General features: G+C 43.4%; 1 protein-coding gene across 21 annotated transcripts in view; it reads right to left on the bottom strand.

Moving 5' to 3' along the window:
* Synrg (synergin gamma) overlaps positions 1-20,626 on the bottom strand; it is an 83,192-nt gene extending 62,566 nt beyond the window's left edge. For 13 of the 21 annotated variants that reach the window (XM_085829730.1, XM_085829733.1, XM_085829729.1 and 10 more), the window contains exons 1-6: positions 20,520-20,626; positions 13,255-13,295; positions 7,641-7,762; positions 5,748-5,878; positions 3,268-3,373; positions 2,488-2,599 (exon numbers count right to left, since the gene is read on the bottom strand). In XM_085829730.1, the coding sequence (XP_085685856.1) occupies positions 2,488-2,599; positions 3,268-3,373; positions 5,748-5,878; positions 7,641-7,762; positions 13,255-13,295; positions 20,520-20,590 (583 nt within the window). In that variant the 5' untranslated portion in view covers positions 20,591-20,626. The remainder of the gene's footprint in view (positions 1-2,487; positions 2,600-3,267; positions 3,374-5,747; positions 5,879-7,640; positions 7,763-13,254; positions 13,296-20,519) is intronic. The other 8 variants (XM_085829732.1, XM_085829731.1, XM_085829726.1 and 5 more) reach the window with 1 other exon arrangement.
* Between the last annotated feature and the right edge of the window lie 2,254 nt (positions 20,627-22,880).

Here is a 22,880-nt window from a genome sequence, read left to right on the forward strand (position 1 = left end):
AAGCTCACAGTTCCCCTCCCTTAGAACTCGCTATGTACATCCTATGGGCTAGCCTCAAGCTCACAGTTCCCCTACCTTAGAACTCGCTATGTACATCCTATGGGCTAGCCTCAAGCTCACAGCTCCCCTCCTTAGAACTCGCTATGTACATCCTATGGGCTAGCCTCAAGCTCACAGTTCCCCTACCTTAGAACTCGCTATGTACATCCTATGGGCTAGCCTCAAGCTCACAGCTCCCCTCCTTAGAACTCGCTATGTACATCCTATGGGCTAGCCTCAAGCTCACAGTTCCCCTACCTTAGAACTCGCTATGTACATCCTATGGGCTAGCCTCAAGCTCACAGTCCCTCCTTAGAACTCGCTATGTACATCCTATGGGCTAGCCTCAAGCTCACAGTTCCCCTACCTTAGAACTCGCTATGTACATCCTATGGGCTAGCCTCAAGCTCACAGTTCCCCTACCTTAGAACTCGCTATGTACATCCTATGGGCTAGCCTCAAGCTCACAGTTCCCCTACCTTAGAACTCGCTATGTACATCCTATGGGCTAGCCTCAAGCTCACAGTCCCTCCTTAGAACTCGCTATGTACATCCTATGGGCTAGCCTCAAGCTCACAGTCCCTCCTTAGAACTCGCTATGTACATCCTATGGGCTAGCCTCAAGCTCACAGTCCCTCCTTAGAACTCGCTATGTACATCCTATGGGCTAGCCTCAAGCTCACAGTTCCCCTCCTTAGAACTCGCTATGTACATCCTATGGGCTAGCCTCAAGCTCACAGCTCCCCTCCTTAGAACTCGCTATGTACATCCTATGGGCTAGCCTCAAGCTCACAGTTCCCCTACCTTAGAACTCGCTATGTACATCCTATGGGCTAGCCTCAAGCTCACAGTTCCCCTACCTTAGAACTCGCTATGTACATCCTATGGGCTAGCCTCAAGCTCACAGTTCCCCTCCTTAGAACTCGCTATGTACATCCTATGGGCTAGCCTCAAGCTCACAGTTCCCCTACCTTAGAACTCGCTATGTACATCCTATGGGCTAGCCTCAAGCTCACAGTTCCCCTACCTTAGAACTCGCTATGTACATCCTATGGGCTAGCCTCAAGCTCACAGCTCCTCCTTAGCCTCCTGAGTGTTGAGATCCCAGGGATGTGCTGCTGCCACACTTCACCACTTTGTTTGGCTTACGATTTTCAGTTTTAAATATGCTTTTCCTGATCTCAAGATGATTGCTAATAGCTTTCTCCTTCCAGTTTCAGTGTGTACTTTGCTTTGGGCATGATTTTGGTAACAGGAATCAAGGTCCATAATCTAATCAGTGAATTAACAGGATAGAGTCAAAACTGAGCCAGAAAATCACGAATTAATAACAGGCTGCAGGGGTGGCTCAGCGGTTAAGAGGACTTGCTGCTCTTGCAAAAGGACCTGAGTGTGGTTCCTGGCATCCACATCAGTTTCACAATAGCCTGTTGACTCCAGGTCCAGGGGAATCTGATGGCCTTGGTGGGCACCAACACACAAATACACACACACACACACACACTTTAAAAAAAGAATTGATAATAGTGTCAATGTTAAATTATTTTCTCCTGATATTAATTTATAAGAGATATTAAATCATAAGCATTTAAGATAAAACTTATCGATATAGTATTTTCTAGCAGAAGATAGTACTTTTTGCTTTGCTGAGTGATTTATGAAAATTGTCTATTAATGGTACATTATTATTGAAGTTACCTTATAACAAAATGTCTAAGTATTTAATTTTAAAAAGATGAAAAAACATTTTGCATACAAGACAATTTCAACCAAGTTTTAAAAATGATAACAAAACAAAAATATCCATTTACTCTGCTTCTCTAAGTTTTGATTACCAGAGGATTAAAAACTACAAAGAAATTTACTGAAGAAACTGAACTTTCCTGAGTTTTAGTTGATTACTGAGGAACATCACAGCCATGACTCTTGAGAATTTCTAAATTTTGTCACACTAACAGTGAAATCTGACTTAGCTCCTAAAAGTACCCATTTCATAATAATGAAGATGGACTAGCAAACTCACTGTGTTTCTCTGAGTCAGTAGGCTATCTTTTTTACTTATTTCAAGACAGGGTCTCTCTCTACGTAGTCCTGGCTGACCAAGCTGACCTCAAACTTAGAGATCCTCCTGCCTCTGTCTCCCAGTGAGTGCTGGAATTAAAGGCGTGCACCATCATGTCCAGCTCAACAGACTGTCTTCCATCAGTACATTCACTGTGAAAACTTCCTGGGCAAGCTATCAAAGCTAAGTTTAGCCAAAGGGATTGTAACCTCCAGTTTAGCTGTTAACTGAGTCAGATCCCTACATTTTAAAATATTCAAATCTGAATTTAGCGTGAAGGAAAAATTCAGCGCGGACCTTCACAGGCAAAGGCCAATTAAACAAAGGGAAATGATCAAGCACCTTCCAAGGAAAGAGCACTTCCTGTCTCTTAAGATGAAAACTACCTTGTTTCTTTGGATGTGATGCTGGAGTGGGGTGCATCTTAGCATCTCTGGAAAACCCATCCAAGTTTCCTTTTATGGCTTCCAAAGCATCGTCTCTGTTCTTCTCTCCTGTCTGCAAGACAAAGCCTGTGTTTACTTCTTTCTTCCCTTCTTAAACTAAAACCCAGATATCTATTTCCAGGAACCTTTTCTTCTTTTCTTTTTTCTTTTTTTTTTTTTTTTAGGCAAGGCTTGCCTTAGAACTCTCTGTCCAGCCTAGGCTGGCCTCAGACCCATGCACGGCCACCCTCTTGCCTTTGACTTTCTGGTACAAGAATACAGGAATGAGCCACCGCGCCAGGCTTCAGACCCAGTATTCTCACAGCATACTTGCAACAGTTAATTTTCCAAGTCAGAAAGATATCAATAAGTATATAAAATAATGCATAAAAAGACATTCTATAGAGTAAAAACTTTAAAAGGTTCATTCTCAAATACTACTGCATAGGGCTGTGAGATATTAAAAGATCTGAGGATCCAATTCCTACCATCCTATTTATAACCAATGTTTCCCAAGAAAACAATTACCAATATTGTCAAGGTGGAAAAGAGGTGAGAAGACAATGGCCTAACAATAGAGATCTATCTGTAGAGAAAAACAAAAACAACTCCCTTTAGGACTTAGGCTAACTGTGATGAAGAGGAATCCAGCACAGACCAGCTTGGGCTGGTGCCTGAGGGGGAGGCATGTGCAGGGCAAGCAGGGCAAGCGAGCTCTGGGAGGAGACAGGGGTGCATCACCTTGGGCTTCACGCTGCTGAGAAGTCTGAGCTTTTGCTTTTGCTCCTCAAACTGACGTCTTTTTCTTTCTTCTTCTAAGAGCTTTTGTTGTTGTTCAAATCGTTTTCTGAAGGGAAAACAATTACAGCAACATTCAGCTTCAAGGAGTAATAGCTACATTCCAATTTATACTGTCAGCTTCAGCGATACCAACTTGCATTTCTAGAATTATAATCATCACTCCTAATTATATGTAATTCTCTTATGACAATCTGTTTCTCCTGTAAACTAGCTCTAAAATACTTTAAATGAATCTACGGGATGATTCACTTAATTTACATTTATGCTTTTATTTCTTACCTAATTTGCAAGGCAAAGAAAGTATCTTTCTGGGGGCGGGAAGAGTGGAACTGGGTTTGGGGCCTCTGCATGCCATACATCATCCAAGTGTAAAGAGGGAAGCCCACGTCTAGGTGGAGCTAGGTGGAGACAAGGGTGCCTTTGTCTCCTTCCTTAAGAATTAACACAGCAAGGCCAGGAACCCTGGCTATGGGACCACCCCAGCCAAGTGGTCAGCTCTGAATTTATATCCATATAATTAAAATTATACAGACTGAGTAGGCTGTACATCAGAGGCCATGAATTTGAGAGAAGCAAGGGGGTAGGGGAGGTGTATACAGGAGGATTCAGGGAGGAAAGAGAAGGGTGTGGTGTGTGTAATTATATTTAATTTAAAAATATTTTTAAAGTTATCAGTTAAAATAAGATACCATTCCCATGGTGGTTTGAATAGATATGGCCCCATAGACTCATGTATTCGAATGCTTGACCCATAAGGAGTGGCACTATTATGTGGCCCTGTTAGAGGAGTGTGTCACTGTGGCTTGGAGGTCTCCTAGGCTCAAGCTATACCCAGAGGGGCACACAGTCTCCTTCTGTTGCTTTCAGATCAAGATGTAAAACTCTCCATCTCCTTCTCTAACGCCATGTCTGCCTGCATCCTGCCATGGTCCCTGCCATGACGATAATGGCTCTGAAACTGTAAGCCAGCCCCAATTAAATGTTTTTCTTTGTAAGAGTTGCTGTGGTCATGGTATCTCGCCACAGCAATAATACCCTAACTAAGATAATGCCTTTCCTTCCCAGAATTCCCTTCTCCCGGTGCAGTCCCTTAGAGGTGCCTACCTTTCTGAGGCCTGACTCAGAAAAATGTAATTATTACTTTTTCCTTCTCTCTGTCTTTTTCTTCTAGCCAGAGCTAAGCTCCCTAACACTCTGGGCTTCCTCACTGTGTTTCTAAGGTTCCCTTGCCCTGCCATGTGGCTGCCTGCCACTATGTGGCTGACCTTGGAGCCGGCTTATCTTCTCTATTCTCCCCACTTCCAGGCAGTGTGAGAGTTACAGCTTGCCTGCCTGTGAGATTTTCTTTCAAACTCTAATACACTGTCCTTAAGCTTCTGTTTGAATCTGTTCTTTGTCCTTAAAATTTCCTTGGTGTCCATTCTTAAACTCTATTACCAGAAAGACTAAGAACCCCAAGAGGGGACCCTGATTCCCCAGGTACCATAAGATGGCTCTGCTGGGACTCCACAAGATACTATTTCTTTCCTGCTTTTCAATTCTTTAATTCACAGAGAACATGAACCCCTTCCTGCACCCCTAGTTGGCCTTACCAGCAGTAGAGGAAACCATCTTGGTACACTGAGCAGTTGCAAAATCCAGGGAGGCAGATGGGCATACAATCATGCTTTGTTCTGCATATAAGAAAGTAATCTGCAGGCTGGAGGAGGCTCTGAGGTATAGCCCTTGCCTAGCAGTTAGTACTGTATGGCACAGTCAGTTTAGGAAGCTGGATCTAGAGACAAAAACCTAGAATCCCAGCATTTGAGAGGGCTGGGCACGAAGACTGCAAATTCATGGCTGCATGGGCCTTATTTGTTACTTTGATTCCAGAAACCAAACCAAACAAACACAAAGATAAAAACCAACCAAACATACAGGAAATTTCCTCGGGAAGGAAGACAGCGTCTCCAGGAGCAAAAGCCATGCTCTGAGGAGCAGGAAGGGGTGTGGGGGACAATGGCTTTGTTGCTGTCTTTGTAACCTGGGTTGACAAACTGCTTCAATTCTAGGGTTTTCCCCTCCCTTAGAGAGAAAACAAGAGGCTTGAATCAAAAGACCTATAAGGCCCTTTCCGAACCAACATACTTTGTTTTTTTTTTTGTTTTGTTGTCTATTGTCCTACCTGGCCTTACTTCTCCCACCTCAGCCTCTGGTCGGGCTTACAGCTAAGTGCCATACCATTGGGTTGGCTCTAAACTTCTTACAGAAGTATTCAAAGGGCCCTGTCTCAAAACCAAACAACAAACAAACCTATTTTTACAGTGTCCTTAAGACAATGTATCTCCTTCAGCTTCACATTACAGAATACTTGGTAATCTACAGAGCAGCTGCTACAGTGTAACCCTGCTACCCCTGGACCCTGGGGGAGGGTCTCTTACTGTTGCTCTTCCGCAAATTGCTTCTGCATGTCTGGAGTGTACTGTGGGCCTGCAGGACGCATGCTCAAGAAAGGTGGCTGACCCAGGAAAGGCACACCCGCTGCTGGCATTGGCCCCATTGGTATTCCTGCCTAGAAGAAACAGGCAACAGATTAAATAATACATGGGCTTTCTTTTTAATTATTAAAAAAGTAACTTGCAAAATTACTTCATAGTATTTTATTAGTAAGATGTGTGATATATTCTGGTGAAATATTAAAATAAAGTATGCTGAACATTCCCTTAGAGTCAGAGGACACCACTGGCATAAGCTCCTTCAGGCTGTGTGTGAAAACATGCGTTAGATTCCGGAGTGTTCAGCAGCCCTCATGGCAGAGGTGTCCACGTGTGTTTTCCCAGCATCAGTGAAGACCCTGGCCTATAGCATTCACCCCACAGGTAGTGCTGAGCTTGATTCCCAGTATTTATTAGATAATGAATATTTTGGAGTGGTGAGACGGCTCAGTGGTAAAGAGTACTTGTTGCTCTTGTAGAAGAACCAGCTTTGATTCCCAGCACCCATATGGTATCTTGTAACCACCTGTAACTCCAGTTCTAGAGCATTGGATGGCCTCTTCTGACCTCAGCAGGCTCCAGGCACACATGTGGTACAGTTACATAAAGGCAGGCAAAATATTCATACACATAAAATACATAAAATCCAACAAAAGATAAATATTTTGATGTTCATATCACAGCCATAATAACCTAAACTTTTACAGAAAATAACAAATCTAATCAATAGTAAATTATATATTAATACAATAATATACTCTTAACTGAAGCATTCAGAAATAAGAATTCTCCAGCACAATATCCACTCACAATTTCCTTAGACCTAGAGTAACAATAACAGCCATTTTTTTTTTCTGAAGTTACTTTAATCTGCTGTGTTACTTTTTATAAGTTTGAGTTCCCTATCAAGATTTTTCTACTTTGGCTTTTATTTTTTAGATCATAAAAAGATATAGTTCCAGAAAGAAAGAACACATAGCTCTCTCGTCTATTTTGCTAATTCCAATAACTAACATTCATTCGTTTTAGAATAGTGACTGTGGTGGTTTGAATGAGAATGGCCCCCCATAGGCTCATAGATTTGAACGCTTGGTCCTCAGTTGGTGAAACTATCTGGAAAGGATTAGGAGGTGTGTCATGGGGCAGGCTTTGATGATTCAAAAGCCAGCACCACTCCCAGCTAGCTCTTTTCTTTGTCCCCCACTTGTGGATAAGGATGTTACCTGTCAGCCTCTGCTGCAGCGCCTGCCTGCCCACCTGCCTGCCTGCCCGCCTGCTCACCCACCTCCCTGCTGCCATGTTCCCCACCATAATGGTCATGGACTTGCCCTCTGAAATTGTAAGCACCTAAGAAACTCTTTCTTTATTTTTATTTATTTATTTATTTTGTTTTTCGAGACAGGGTTTCTCTGTGTAGCCCTGGCTGTCCTGGAACTCACTTTGTAGACCAGGCTGGCCTCGAACTCAGAAATCCGCCTGCCTCTGCCTCCCAAGTGCTGGGATTAAAGGCGTGCGCCACCACGCCCGGCAAGAAACTCTTGTATAAGTTGACTTCATCATAGTGTTTTATCACAGCAATAGAAAAGTGACAAAGACAGTTGCCTAGCATGTGTGAGTCTTTGAGTTTGATCTGCATGTACCATACACCTACAATTCCATCTACTTGGGAGGCCAAGACAAAGGGGATCCTTTAAACCCAGATATAATAAAACTCCATTAAAAATGCAAACTATTGCTAAAGACAACATTGAGAAATAGCTCTTGACATGCAGATGCCCAGAAACAAGCTTTATAATAACTTTAAATAACCTTATAAACAATCAACTAAGAAGCAAGTACCTGCATTGCAATGGGTCCTTGGGACATCTGAGAGCTGTAATTCATTCCCATCATGCCTTGCATATTGGGCTGCATGACAGAGACCATAGGGAATCCTTGCTGTTGCATTGGAATCAGGCCTGCTGGAAAACACCAAGGCTTTGTTAAAGTCAACATGTTCGAAGGTTTGTTTCCTTGAAACAGGAACATCCAGAGGGCTCACTAACTGAAAAACTGCATATTGCAATGGAAAGAGCACAAGGTCCTAATGAGACAGGCATGAATGAGAATTCCATCATCAGCTTAGCTATGTGATCTTGGGCAAGCTATAGAATTTCATTTGTTAAATGAAAACAATATTGGTTCTGCAGAACTTGAATGTGGATATGAAATGAATAGCATAGCCTAAATACGGTGCTCAGTCTTCACTGAGCACTCAGTCTTCACCATGGGCCCCAGGGATTTCTGCCCTGGTGGTACTCATAAGCTTGTATCATTTCCACTCATGCGGACCTCGTACAGTTAGCAGGATACTGTGGTAATGACAACATGTAACTCCCAGCCTCATTCTTTTTGAGAGAAGATCTTATGTGACTGAAGGGCTGGCCTGACCGTCCCGCCTGCCTCCATCTCCAAAAGTTGCAACTACTGATGTGTGCCACTACACCTTAGCTTCCAAGGGTAGTTGTTAGCGTCTTCTTGCTTTTCTGGAGTATTTGTGCTGGGAGGCACTGGTACATCCTAGGAACAGCACATCTTTCCACTCCACAAAACTTTCCGATGCCTGCAGTTCTGCCTGACAGCTTTACTATCACTCATCAGATGCTCTGAGCCAGAACCTCCAGCAAAGCCACACTTGAATTCCTGACTCATAGACACACAACAACACAACAAGATGCTTATTTTGTAAAGTTTGGGGATTGCCTACTATATAACAGTAGATAATAACACGTAAGATCATGAACTCTGGGAGCCGAATGAATGGGTTACTATCTATTGGGTTATCTGCTTGTTCCCTTACTCTGTATGTTTGTATGTGTCTCTGGGATCCTCCCTCCACACTCTAGAACTCACTTTATAGCCAGGCTGGCCTCTAACTTCCTAGGTGCTGGGATTACATGTGTATACCACCACTCCTGTTTTTTCTCAACTTCGTCTGTGCCCTCGTTTCTCATCTGTAAAACTGTTTAATGCTTATTATGTCAAAGTAATGCTATTCTTCTTCCCTGTCCTTACATGAACACTTACACAGCCATTGGTGTGTGAAGCACATATAACACGGGGACAGGAAAACCATGGGGAACGTCTCGTGTGCATTAGTGTCTCCTAAACTTCTCCAGTGAAATAGTCCCAAGAGCAGAGAAGAACAAATAGCCCTTTGGGGTTTAGTGAACAATCAGTGTCTCCTATAAAAGGGGACAGCTCCATATGCCTTATGCTTGGCAGGGAATAAAACAGCCTGAGCACAAATTATGTTCTAATTTTGCACCTTACCACACCCTGCAATCTTATCAATCCTATCAGGCACGTGCAACCTGTGGGCTGCATGCAGCTGATCTGAGGATAATCATGAATGGAGCCCAATATAAAAATCACCAGCTTACTTTACACCACAGGAACACTGTAAAAACTTGATTTGTGGTTCCCAATTGTGGACGATAATGCAATGCTGCAGGTAATGAGGTTTTGCTTCCTGGTTTATTTTTGAGACAGGGTCTTACTGTATAGATTAGGCTGGTCTCATATCACAGAGACCTGCCTGTCTGCCTCTGAGTACTGGCTTAACCATCATGCCCCCCCACCCCACTTTCTTTAACAAATATTCAACTGAAAGAAGCACAGGGATGTCATGGTGGAAACTGCCTGTAATTCCAGCAGTGGGTAGACTAGGGCAGGACAGAGGTTAGAGAGGTTAGAGGTAGGAATATACAGTCAGATGCTATTTCAGAAACCAAACATATACTACACAGTAAAGGGAAAAAAACAATATACACATCTCTCTTGTTTCATCATTTGCTCTCCGTGTTTCTTACTGCCTAATTTCTAGAAGCACAAATATTTGCATCGACAGGAAACAGCTGGCAGAGGCAGGCTACTTGTTGACCCATTCAGTGCTTTGTTCAGATTCTCCAGGGTCTACTCCATGGCAGCCAGCATCCTAAGAGCACAGCAGTGAACAGACCCAGAACTTCACCCTATGGAAATCATGCTGTAATTGGAGACAACAAACAATAAAAACAAACAACCAAACCCTTACAGGTCAAGTCACCGTAAGAGCTGGGGCAAGATGTACAGAACAATGGGAAGACAGGAGCCAGAGGACGCAGCCCTCGCTCTTCTGTGGCATGCTTTTGTGAGCAGGGGGTATGAGCACAAGGACCTAAAGGAAGGAAGGAGCCAGCAACACAGACATCCAAGAAAGAGAACTGAAAGGACACCAAAGGCAGAGGGTGTGGGGTCTCATTGGTGACCAGAACAGATGCGACACATCCTGTCCCTCTCTCATTGTTACGTCCTAATGGTCATTCTACTTTTGAATGGGATTCAGGTATTTGGTATAACATTTAAAGCATAAAAGTGTACGAAGTGAAAAGTAAGTTTTCTCTCCTTCTCTCTTGATCAAGTACACACTGTACTGTGGGCAACACTGCTGTTGTAAATGTTTTTAGAAATGATCTGTGCTTCAAGTCTTCAAATGATGAAAAGTCTACTCTAAAATACTTTTAAAAAACCCTCATGCTGGACAAGGTGGCACAAGCCTGTGATCCCAGTGCCCTGGAGTTAGAGGCTAGAGGATCAGGAGTTCAAGGTCACTCTCAACTTTATAGTGAGTTCCAGAAAAGCCTGGGGCACATGAAATCCTGTCTCAAAAACAGAACAAGAGCTGGTGAGTTGCCTCAGTGGGTAAGGGGCAAACCTGACAACCTAAGTTCAATACCTAGAACCTTCATGGTGGAAGGAGAGAACCAACTCACGTGAACTATCTATCCTCTTACCTACATTTACACACCCACTGCGGGACTGATACACAGACACAAACTACATGAATTTTTAAAGAGAAAAAAAAAAGTCACTAAAAACAACAGTAACAGCAAACCCCTCCAAAACGATGGTTAAGAGCACATGCTGCTCTTGACAGAGGACCTGAATTCGATCCCCAGCACCTCTGTGGTCCCAGCATGTGACTTAAAACCACAGGTAGCTCCAGTTCCTGGTGATATGACAATTCTTCTGACCTTCATAGACTCCAACATTCAGCCGTACACAAATATGCACTCAGGCACTGTACTGGCTGGTTTTGTGTGTCAACTTGACACAAGCTGAAGTTATCACAGAGAAAGGAGCTTCAGTTGGGGAAATGCCTCCATGAGATCCAGCTGTAAGGCATTTTCTCAATTAGTGATTAAGGGGGGAGGTCCCCTTGTGGGTGGTGCCATCTCTGGGCTGGTAGTCTTGGTTCTATACGAGAGCAGGCTGAGCAAGCCAGGGGAAGCAAGCCAGTAAGAAACATCCCTCCATGGCCTCTGCATCAGCTCCTGCTTCCTGACCTGCTTGAGTTCCAGTCCTGACTTCCTTGGTGATCAACAGCAGTATGGAAGTGTAAGCTGAATAAACCCTTTCCTCCCCAACTTGCTTCTTGGTCATGATGTTTGTGCAGGAATAGAAACCCTGACTAAGACAGGCACACACACATACAGACACACACATACAGACACACACATACAGACACACACATATAGACACACACATACAAACACACACACACATACAATAAATGTCTTCAAAACTTCCATTTAGAATTAGAAGTATCAAGCAATCTTTGGATCTTTTTCTTGTTCATTTTCTGTGTTCCATATGTGAATTTTTACAACAAAGTGTTGAAAATTGCAAAGCAATGAACTACACATGACATGATGGTAAATACAGTTTTCTAAGTACAGAATATCTTAGACCATTTGATGGAAATCCGGGATATCTGAGCACAGCTGCCTTAGGAAACACACACACGCACACACACGCACACACTGAAAAGAATACAACTGACCCTTGGAAAGTTGGCCTGAAACTCAACCTCTCCCACTGATGGAGACATAGTTAGAGTGAGCTGCTTCCACCTGCTTGGAGTGCCCTTATCTCTCATCTCTGCTGGTGACCCAGGAGTTTCTGTTTCCCCAATGAGTCTACCATAGCCAACCAGCACTGGCTCTGTGAGAAGGACCGCTTTTCAAAGGCAGCTGGAAGCCAAGGGGAATAGAGCCGAAGGCAGTGGAACTGAAGAAAGGAGCAAGACAAATGTAGGTAAATTCCTCCCTCCATTTTTGTTTATAGCAGAATGGGCTAAAATTTTATCTCCCAACTCCAGCCATCAATAAAGTATGGCTAAAGTTGTTACCAGTGAATTCTAATCCTATAACCAAGAGATGGCGTTGACCCAATAAAGAGATTTCCAGGGATAAAACAGACTCAAATCTTTTTTTTTCCTTCCTTCCTTCCTTCCTTCCTTCCTTCCTTCCACCCATCAATCCATCCATCCATCCATCCATCCATCCATCCATCCATCATCTATTGATCTATCTCTCTATCTATCGATTTTTATTGAGATAGGGTCTTGCTATGTAGTCCAGTCTGGCTCAGACTCACAACCCTGCCTCAGCCTCCCAAATTCTAGGATTACATGCATATGCCACCATAGCTGGCTGAGACATAAATATTATTCTTTCTTGAGACAGGGTCTCACTATATAGCCTGGTTTGCAGACCAGCCTCAAACATAAAAACCTGCTTGCCTCTGCTTCCCAAGTCCTAGGATTAAAGGTGTGTATTACCACTGGCTTAAGACTTAAGATATTTTAAAATCATAATATGAGATGTCCTTTTTGTACATCACTATAATAAGACCATGACATACAGAAAGAAACATGCATGAGACACTAAAGAGATTCATTTATTCATTCAACCAGTATCTACATGGAATCTATCACACATGCAGGCAGGGTGCTGGACACACTGGAGGATAAGATACAGCTCCTGCCTCTGGCACAGAGAAGGTGGAAGAAGACAAGAGAATTGCAGCTTGTTGCAATGTTATCATTTGTTCTTAATATTCTTGCCCTGAAATCTTCCTTCGCCTCTGAGATTAAATAATAACTAATATAATGGATGAGTAAGTTTGGGAGACACAAAGAATGATCCCTTCACTGTCCAAACTAAACATTTAAAAATAGTTCTTTATTATTATTATTATTATTGTTTTGTTTTTCATGGCAGGGTTTCTCTGTGTAACCTTCCTGGCTGTCTTGGAACTCGTTTTGTAGACCAGGCTGGTCCCCAACTTACTGATCTCCGCCTGCTACTGTCTCTCCTGAGTGCTGGAATTAAAGGCATGTGCCACAGCCCTGCTTTAAAAGAAATTGTAAGAGAAAGTAACATACAGAGTTAAAATGTATAGGAAGTTTTACAGCAGTATAACTTATTTTTTTACTTACTCATTTAATTCTAAGTTAGGAAACAATGGAAAACAACTTCAGTGTGGGGGCTGAGGACATGGGTTACGGGCAGAGTGCTTGCCTAGTATGCATGAGCCTAGCTCTGGGTGCCATGCCATTACTGACAAAGAAATGTAAGCTTTCACATACCTTGAGGAGGTCTCATTCCGCCTGCAACAGGAAACATGAAGCTGAAAGCAAAATACAGGTACATCAGTGTCTCCATCTGTATAAGATTTCAAACAAAATATGATTCTTACACAGCTGAAAGAGTCAGACAGAGCCTGGCGTTGGTTCAGTAGCACAGTGATGACTTATTAATATATTAAAACATTTGCACGTGTGTTTGCTTGCATGTTTGCCTGTGCATTGCATGCATGCCTGGTGCCAATGGAGGCCAGAAGAGGGCATTGGATCCCTTAGAACTAGAGTTTCAAATGCTTGTGAGTTGTCATGGGGTGCTGGGAACTAAATCCATATCCTTTGCAAGAACAGGAAATGTTCTTAACTGCTGGGCCATCTCTCCAGCCCCAGAATTATTAATATTAATAAAATCAAATTTCCCTACTTTCCAATGTACTAGAATGCTGATGTGAAGGGAACTTTTGAAGAGGGGTATGTGAGATAGAACCCAGAAGGCCCTGACACTAAGGCCTGCCTCTGTCACCTTGTGATCTCCCTGAACTCCAATTTCTCCATCCATGAAATGATGGAGAAATCATGTCCGTCCAGTAAACATTTAGTGAACATCAACTACACAAAAGAACTGAAGTAGCTTACAACCGTGAATACACAGGTGCAGGCAAACCACTGCACCACAGGATGAGTGTTCCAACTGTTTATGCAAGGTCCAAATACTAAGAGCTCAGAAGAGAACGATTAATTTTTAGGTTATCTCTTGGGAGGGTTGGTGGAGGTAGCTTTTGAGCTTATTAAAGAAAAAAGAAGGATGTGCAATATACAGTTTTGGCAAAAGTTCTGAAACCAGAGATGTAGGACATTAAGCAAAATGATCTGTGATTAAATGTATGATTTTAAAACAACCAGGTGCAGTGGTAAGATACTAGTAGAGCATGTGCAAGACCTTGGGATGGATGGACGGACGGATGGACAGATGGACTAATCTATCTGTTTGTCTGTCTATCTATCTATCTGGTGGTATGTGCCTTAGCTCCTAGTAGTTGAGAGGCAAGAGGCAGATATATCTTTGTGAGTTCAGAGGCAGGTGGATCTCTGTGAGTTCAAGGCAAGCCAAGGCGACAGTGAGACCTCATCTCTCTCTCTCTCTCTCTCTCTCTCTCTCTCTCTCTCTCTCTCTCACACACACACACACACACATTATACAGTCTACTTAAACAGAGTCTCATTTTACACAGTAGCCTACAACTGCATAGTTAGGGCTGGCCTTGAGCTCTCCTGCCTCCATCTCCTATGACAGAACTACAAGCATGAGATGTTACTCCCAGCCATGGTCTTTAAAATGTTTATTCTTTTTTTTTTTTTGAGACAGGGTTTCTCTGTGTAGCCCTGGCTGTCCTAGAATTCACTATGTAGACCAGGCTGGCCTCGAACTCAAAAATCCGCCTGTCTCTGCCTCCCAAGTGCTGTGTGTATGTGTATATTATTGTAAAATGTTACCATTTCAATAATTTCAAGCATATAATTCAGTGATATTGAGGACATTCAGTGTTGAAACCATTACCACTACTCACTACCCATGTTCAGAACCTTTCCCTCAGTCCACCCAGCCCCTCTGGTGGGCTAAATGCCACTAATGATAAGCCACCATACCCCAGCCCTGGTACTCTACTTTTTGTCATTTACAAATTTGTCTATTCCAAGTCTACATAGTAAGGAGACCAGGTAGTATCTGGATGATTTCATTCAGGCAAACTTGTTTAAGGTTCTCTGTAGCAAGCATTAACATCTTAGTCCCCCACACAACTCCAACTGACTGTGCATACTGTAGTTTATCCTCTCATCTCTACATGGATACTTAGGTTCCTTCTGCCCTTCAGCTGAGTGAACGATACTGCCAAGAACACTGGTATGAGTGAATGGTCCTAGTTCTTTTATATGTACCTGTGAGGGAGACTGCATAGGTCACATGGTAACTCTATGTGGACTTCTTGAGAAACTGCCAAACTCTTTTTCATGGTGACTGCACCAATCCACATCCCTACCAGCAATGCACAGGACTCTGCTTTCACATCCCACACAACCTTTGTGTGTGCATGTGTGTGTGTAGGTCTCCTGCCTGCACGTATGTCTGTGCACTAAATATACCTGGTGCCCACCAAGGTAAGAATAGGGAGTGGGATCCTCTAGAAATTAGAGTTACAGATGATTGTGAGTCACCATAAGGATCCTGGGAATCAAACCTGGGACCCTTGGAAGTACTGCCAGTGCTCTTAAGCCCATATATAATATAATGTATAATATAAAATATATATGACACACCACACACACATATTTTTTATATATGCTATATACAAAATTTTAGTCTAACTAAAATTAGGTTTAACTAAAATTATCTAAAACATATATAACATATTATTTATATATATATATAAAACATATTATATTTATAATTTATATATGTATATAATGTATGTATGTATATGTAACTCAAAGTTAGGAGAAAGACCTGGAAAAATCCAGAGCTCCAGATAAATCTTTTAAATTAAGGTTAAAAACAATACCAAACCAAGCACAGAATGTGTATTATAAGCAAGGAAGTTGGCATGTGTAGCAAGAGGACATCACAGGTAACCTTGCAGCATCTCACCCTGGAAACTGAGGGGAGAATGACCACTGAGAGGCAAGGAGCAGCTCAGAACTCAGGACTGAGTGAGTTCAAGGAAGCAGCTGCCAGCGTCTACTGCTGCAGAAAAGCTCGTCCAGATGAAGACGAGGGGAAAAGCCACCCCCTTGAGAGTGATGGTCTTCCAGTGGGTGGTTTCAACAGGCGAAGGGAAGAGAAACATGGCGTCCTTACTGACAGGAGAAACTAGGGTTTGGAAGGAGCAGGACTAACATGTGAGAGGGTTTGAGGAACTGGGCCTTTCGCTGAGACCAGAAAGGGAACAAATCAAGAAAGGGAGGCAGGCTTTTTTTTAGTTATGTGTAGGGGTGTTTTGGCTGCATGTACAGCTACACACCTCAAGCATGCAGTGCCCATGAAGGCCAAAGGGGCTGAGAGATCCTGTGGCACTTAACTGCTTACAAGCTGACATGTGGGTCCAGGAATCAAACCTAAGACCCTAGCAAGAGCAGCCAAAGCTCTTAACTACTGAGCCATCTCTCCAGCCCGAGAGGAAACCTCCTGGCTGGGAAAGTCTCTCAATTTCAGACTCAAAGATGCTCTTGAGAGGTTTTAAGAGTAGGTTAGTGAGCACCAAGAACTGAATGTCAAATTCAGGAACTCTTGCTTTAAAACAAAACAAAACCAACAACAACAACCCGATACTCATCCTCCTACCCACAGGAAACAGCCTAAAATACCAACTTTAGAGTCCATGGCTCTACAGTGGTTTAGTGTTTTGTTTTGTTCCCTTTAATGACAAAATGGTTTAGCATACATACTATCTGGCTTTTGTGAAGGGGCTGGTCACTGGTGAATCCTGTGGCTAACAAGCAGGCCGAAAGAGTCAGCCCTTTTCTTAATGGTATACAAGAGGCAATAACAGTGGAGTCATGCATTAACAGGTTTGCCTGCCTAATGCCCTTCACTGGATAAAATGTTTTGGTTCAAGGACAGTGCTGGAGATCATCTGTTCTACACGGCACCACTTGCACAACAAGTAGTAAGGAATACAGGTAAGTAGGCAACCACTGGAGACTTTGCCAAACCTGCCTTAAAGATTCAAGTCACCCATATGGTGGAGTGGCTCAGTAAAACTTGGAGCGAGTTCTACTCTCTTGTAGCCAGTTGTAGTCCCCTTCTTACCCTGTCTGTTCCCTCTCCTGTCAAGTGAGGACACAGAACCCGTCTGTCAAGGTCCCAAATTAAGGCAACCACAGAGACAAGATGTAAGATGTATCACAGGGGTGGTTAGTTAGCTGCTCTTGTGAAGGACCTGGGTTCAGTTCCCAGCATCCACATGGTGGCTCAACGTTCATCCCTACCTCTATTTCCAGGGCATCTGTCACCCTCTTCCGAGGACACCAGGCATTATGTGTGGTGTGTACATGAAGTCAAAATTCACACACATTAATAAATACAAAATATGATTTAAAAAATACCTGCTATAGATTTTAAAAGCCACTTAAAAAATTAAACACATAAGAGCCAACCAACTGTCCTGATAAATATAACTCTAGTAAAAAATTTAACAACCCAAAGTTGCTTAGTGACCCTTGCGTTTTTATTATGAAATGTTTAGATACCTAACACTAACATGTTTTTCTTTTCATTCGTGTTTCTGTGTGTGGACAGCCAAGGAGGCCAGAAGAGGGCAGCAGATGCCCCGGGGGCTGGAGTTAAAGGCAGTTAGCCCCTACCATTCTTTTTTGTTACATTTATTTATTTATTTATTTATTTATTTATTTAGTGTGTGTGTGTGTGTGTGTGTGTGTGTGTGTGTGTGTCTGGAGCTGTTCACGTGGAGGTGGGAGTCAGTTCTCTCCTTGTACTATGTGAGTCCCTAGAGTTGAATGCAGACCATTGTGCTTGACAGCATGCCCCACCCCTATCCAGGCCCCACCCTCCCCCGCCAACTAATTCTTAGACTGGCTTGACAAGCAGCTAAGATGCTGCTAAGCAGGAAGATGCTGATAAGCCAGCTAAGCTTGAGGGAAGGTCGGGGGTGGGGTGGGTTCGAACCAAGTGAGCTTCCAAGAACTTGACTTGTAGGGACGGACGCTAACTGCAATGCTGCCAGGTCTCAGACCCAGAGCTCTGCTTGTCACCAGCCTTTTGCTACTAACCTACATTTGCTGCTGGCTTTCATGTCTCAGGCCTGGACTCTAAGTACAGTCTTCTCAACGCATCTCCTCAGCCTCAGCCTCCGGTGTCTAATACATATAACACAGCACTGGTGAGAGGCAGATTCAGGAAAGATCCTGTCAGCCTGGCTGTGACCCTTTACTTTAGTTCTTTGTGTGGGGGTGACCCCCAACCATAAAATTATACCATTGCTACGTCATAACTGTAATTTTGCTACTGCTATGGATCATAATGTAACTGGCTGATGTGTGACCCACCCCTAAGAGGGGTCCAGACCCCTCTAAGACCCACCCTAAGACCCTTAGGGTGGGTCTTAGGGGTGGTTGAGAACTTGTGGTATTAGGGCATCAAGAATAATGATACTTAGATCAGGGTGGTGGAGTCCACAGACCTAGCAATAATGAGATTGAGGTAGTCAGATCACAAATCTGAGACTGCCCTGGGCTATCTGTTCAACTCTAGCCTGAGCTAAATTAATAAAAGACATTGTCGCAAAATAAACAACGTTCTCAAACCAGTACTTTACACATTTACATGTGTCGTCATTCCACATGATTACAAGTGGGGTCACTAAAGACTCACCCAGACTGTTCTCAACTCTGTTGCTTTACTTGGTTAAAGGCAAATACTGTCATTTATCCGTCTCAAGCATTTACTCTAGGGTAGCCCATTCAATGCATTAGGCGAGAAAGCGGTTGTTTGCATGTGGCTGCCTTTGGCTAGCCTTTAAGGAAACTAAGTAGCTAAAAGAAAGTATTTAAGAAACAGTATCCAAGGCAGAAGGCAGCCCTCAGAATCAGTTACAGCTGGTAATTTCTTTTTCCCACTGAAAGCTTAGAGAGAAGAGTGTTGGCTTCTGTTTTTTCTCTAGTTATACTCTGCTACTTTGTTAGGTTTCTTATAGATAACTTCAGCTCTTAGTATCACCAATATTCCTGAGTATACAGTTTCTCAGCCCCAAAAAGTATCTAATAAATGTAACACCAAATACCCTTCAACAACCATTGTAATCACTTTCTGTCTCCTATGTATTTGCTACCTGTTGGAGTGCACACGAGTTTATTGCCCATGTTCTTTCTCCTAAGACAGGAGCTCAGGGTGCCCAAGCTAACATCAAACTCTCCCCATAGCTGAGCATGTCTTTGAGCTCCTGATCTTCCTGCCTACATCTCCTCAGAGCTGGATTACAGGCATGCTCCAGTTCAGCTGCTTGGACCAGTGACATTAAAATACTATAAACCAAACTGAGCAATGCACTGAATTTTTCTGTACCCAGGAGGGTCTTCTTTTTTTTTTTGAAAACATTTGTGCCTAAAACATGAAATTCTTTGAAATTTTCTAGGACTGGTCCCATTATAAGTCATACATTTGATTAGATTAATGGAATGCCACTTTAGAAATTGTCATCCTGTATATGTTCTGCAGGCAAAAGCAATTTCTAATGCTCACTAATGAAAGACCTCAACGAAACAGTGACAAAACCAGAGGAGGAAGGAAAATGTTTCAAAGACTGTAGAGGAAGCAGAAAACCTGGCCACACACTGTTGCTTTATTCAAGTGACTGCTTTTTTCCTTCCGTGAATGAGTGTGTGTGTGTGTGTGTGTATTCACACATATGCACCTGTAAGAGATGGTTACTTTAAAATCTTTTACACATTTGAAGTGTAGGTGATTCCAAAATTAAACTATGCATAAAAAAACCCCAAATACTTCGCTTTCCAAAGATAACTTAGGATATTTAAAAATAAAAGCTAATTTTATCTCGGAATGTGTGTGCTGTATGTCAGCTAATTAAATAAACACAAACTGAGTCATGATAGAAAGGGGTGCAGACTTTCTGGAATCAAACATTTTGTCAAATGAAAATGAACTTGAGTTACAAACACCCCTTTACCATTCTGGATACAGGGTGCACAGCCTAAAAATTATCTGAAATAGAACAAAGAGCAGATTTTTATTTTTAAAAGGAGCTCAATAAAGTCTGGAAGCTTTTGTTTTAAGAGATACTGCTCTTGGTCAGTGAATTTTCTTTGTTTCAAAATGTCTATTTTAAAAGGAGTCAGACAAATGTTTTTTTCTACTAGACGAGCTTTATCTCAAGACAATTACTAATTCAAGGGTTTTCAGATTTTTCTATTTGTACGTGAAGAAAAGAAAAAGGACTGGACAGGACGTTCTATGAGAGGTAAGACAGTACTGTACAGTCTTAAAACGGTTCCTCCAGCTTTGCGACTAGACCATCAGCCTTCGCTCCGACAGCAGCTCGAGCCCAGCAAGCCTAGCAGGGACTCCCGGGCGCTCGAGGCCCCGCGGCAGGTGCGGTGGCGCCTGCACCCGAGCGCGCTCCCCGCGGGTCCCCAGGACGCTCGCGCCCCGCAACCGCCGCCCCTGCGCCCGGCCCCACCTGCCCACCCCGCCGACCCACCTGCCCACTCCGCGGGTCCCGCGCCCCGCCCCGCCGACCCACCTGCCTGCCCCGCCGGGCCCCGCGCCCGCCCCCGCCGCGCCGCTGGCTCCGGCTCCCGGCCGCAGCGCCATCTTGCTCGGGGCCGCCGCCGCGCCAGCAGCTGTCAGCCGAAGACAGGCACTTCCGGGGCAGACACCGCCCCACCAAGTCGGGGCCGACGACGGGGCGGGGCTGCGCGCCCACGTGACTTCATGGCCCCCGGGCACGAGCGGCGCGCCCCCGCTGCATGCTGCAGGAGTCACAGCACTGCGGCTGGTGTAGTTACTTTGCAAACCCGGATCTGCACTAATGCACACAGTAGGTCCTGATATAACCAGATGATGGAACACAGGTGCTTTTCTGCTGTTCCTTTACACAGCAGTCGGATCCTAGAGGGTCTTTACAGCTGTTTCCCTTGGCACTCTCTTCAGCATCTATTACAGACACTGACGGTACCTTTTACTTAAGTCAAGCAAGAGCACACATGGACCCAATACACACGAAGAGGATATCCTCCAAGGTGCCCTACTCCTGTGTTCGGCTTTGCCATAGTGAGGCACAGTAAGCACATGCTGAACCTACACAGGGTATTTTTACTTTGACACCTCCACCCCTAACCAAGCTACCTGGAAGTAAAATGTGTTGAAAGTAAGTTTGTTAAGCTCTTAGATAATGGATCAATCACAACCAGTCCCTGCCACTTCTTGCCTTACAGCTTTCGCTGAGACAATTATAATAGGTTATTAGTTTACTAGACCAGTTTTATGTGCATTTGATAGTCTGATGTCCCTGAGTTATTACTGCTATTTTAGAAATGAGAAAAAAAATCAATCTTGAAAGAAGTTCTTGTAATATGCTCAGATCTTGGAGCTGCAGTGTGTCCACTCCAATGTGTTCTCAAAGTCCTTGGTCCTTTAACTAGGACCACGCCCACTATTTGTGAGATCTGTTTTCCTTGTTGTTTGGTCTTGTTTACTAGTTCACTTTTCCTCTTCCCAGGTCAAAGCTAGCATTTATATAGGAAAATCCTTACTGATGTATAGGAGTTTAAATCCATTACTGACCCTTTGAAAAAACAAGCTGATAGAAGTTTTGTAGCTACTTCATGGACTGGGTGGTTGCTCAGAAAAGAATGAAGAGAAAATAACTGAATGGGGGTTGTCAACGTGATCTGTTAGCATCTCTATCTGCATCTATCCAAGGACATTCCCCATCTGTGTTAAGAGTCCTGTTCAGATGCTTTGAGATCACAGCCCCATACCACATAATCGTTTCTATACTTCATCACTGCTGTTAGTTGCAAAAGAGTGGTGCTGTTAGCATACAAAGCTTCAGACACAGAGATAGGCACTTTTACTCTTAAAACCCAGGAAAAGCTGAAGGTCTAAAATAAAAACACAGCCGACAATGGTTTCAAGTGTATACCCACTTCAGGATATACACTGACTCAACTCTCTGCAAGAACAAAACAATTACAGACTTTTAGTTTTTACTCTCTAGAGCAGTTTATTTAAATGAAGCCTGATTTTTTTTTTAAATCTTTATCCCATCTATTCAATATCAGTCTCATGTCTGTATTCTCAGCAGTAAAGGGGCTGAAACAGGAGGATTGCTGTGAGTTCCAGGCCAGTCTGGGAAACAGAGATCCCTTTTCAAAACAAATACACATTTAAAAGGAGGTCTACTGTGCTGATTTTAAGACTATAAAGTATCAACTGCCTAGAGTAAAGGAAACAGGCTTAATTCAGTTGCTGGCAGTCACTTATGTTGTAGTCCTGTGGCAGCACAGGCCCTGAGAAATTCTAGGCTCCAGTCTTAAGTGCTTCAACTTGTACCAAGCCTTTTTTATTCCACTGTACAAAGCAGGTAATTAAGGAAAACCTGCACACTGTGCACTGCCTTGGTCCAAATGATCACAGTTCTCTGGCAAGGGTGGATGAAGCCCATCAAGTCTCAGCAAAGATAAGCATCTGAAACAATGAAACTAGGTGTATCGTGTAACGGAAATGTTCTTCCTTGTCAGGATAGGATAGAGTGCTATCTGCTTTCAAGCAGTCATCTTGGGTGGAAAGAGACAGGAAAGAACATGGCTAAATGATGGAGAATAAAGTCAGACAGGGAAAGGCTGATCATAACCTTACAGTTGCAACATTATGACAGCTAAGCATAAGCTTCCTCCCCAGTGCAGTACAGGTCAATTTCAACAAGCTGAAGTTTCCAATCCTCTGGAATTTGGATAACCACAGATGGGGGACCTCCTTTCTGTGGCTCATACCACAAAGAAACACTAAAGGGAGTGCTAGGCTCCTTCCTGTGTCTGGCCTGTGCTGCTGTTCTTGTTTGCATCCCACACACCACTGGCTCTCCATGCACACAAGTGTG

The sequence above is a fragment of the Mus caroli genome, unplaced genomic scaffold, assembly GCF_978045245.1.
Source record: "Mus caroli unplaced genomic scaffold, Mus_caroli_1 scaffold_13, whole genome shotgun sequence".
NCBI lineage: Eukaryota > Metazoa > Chordata > Mammalia > Rodentia > Muridae > Mus > Mus caroli.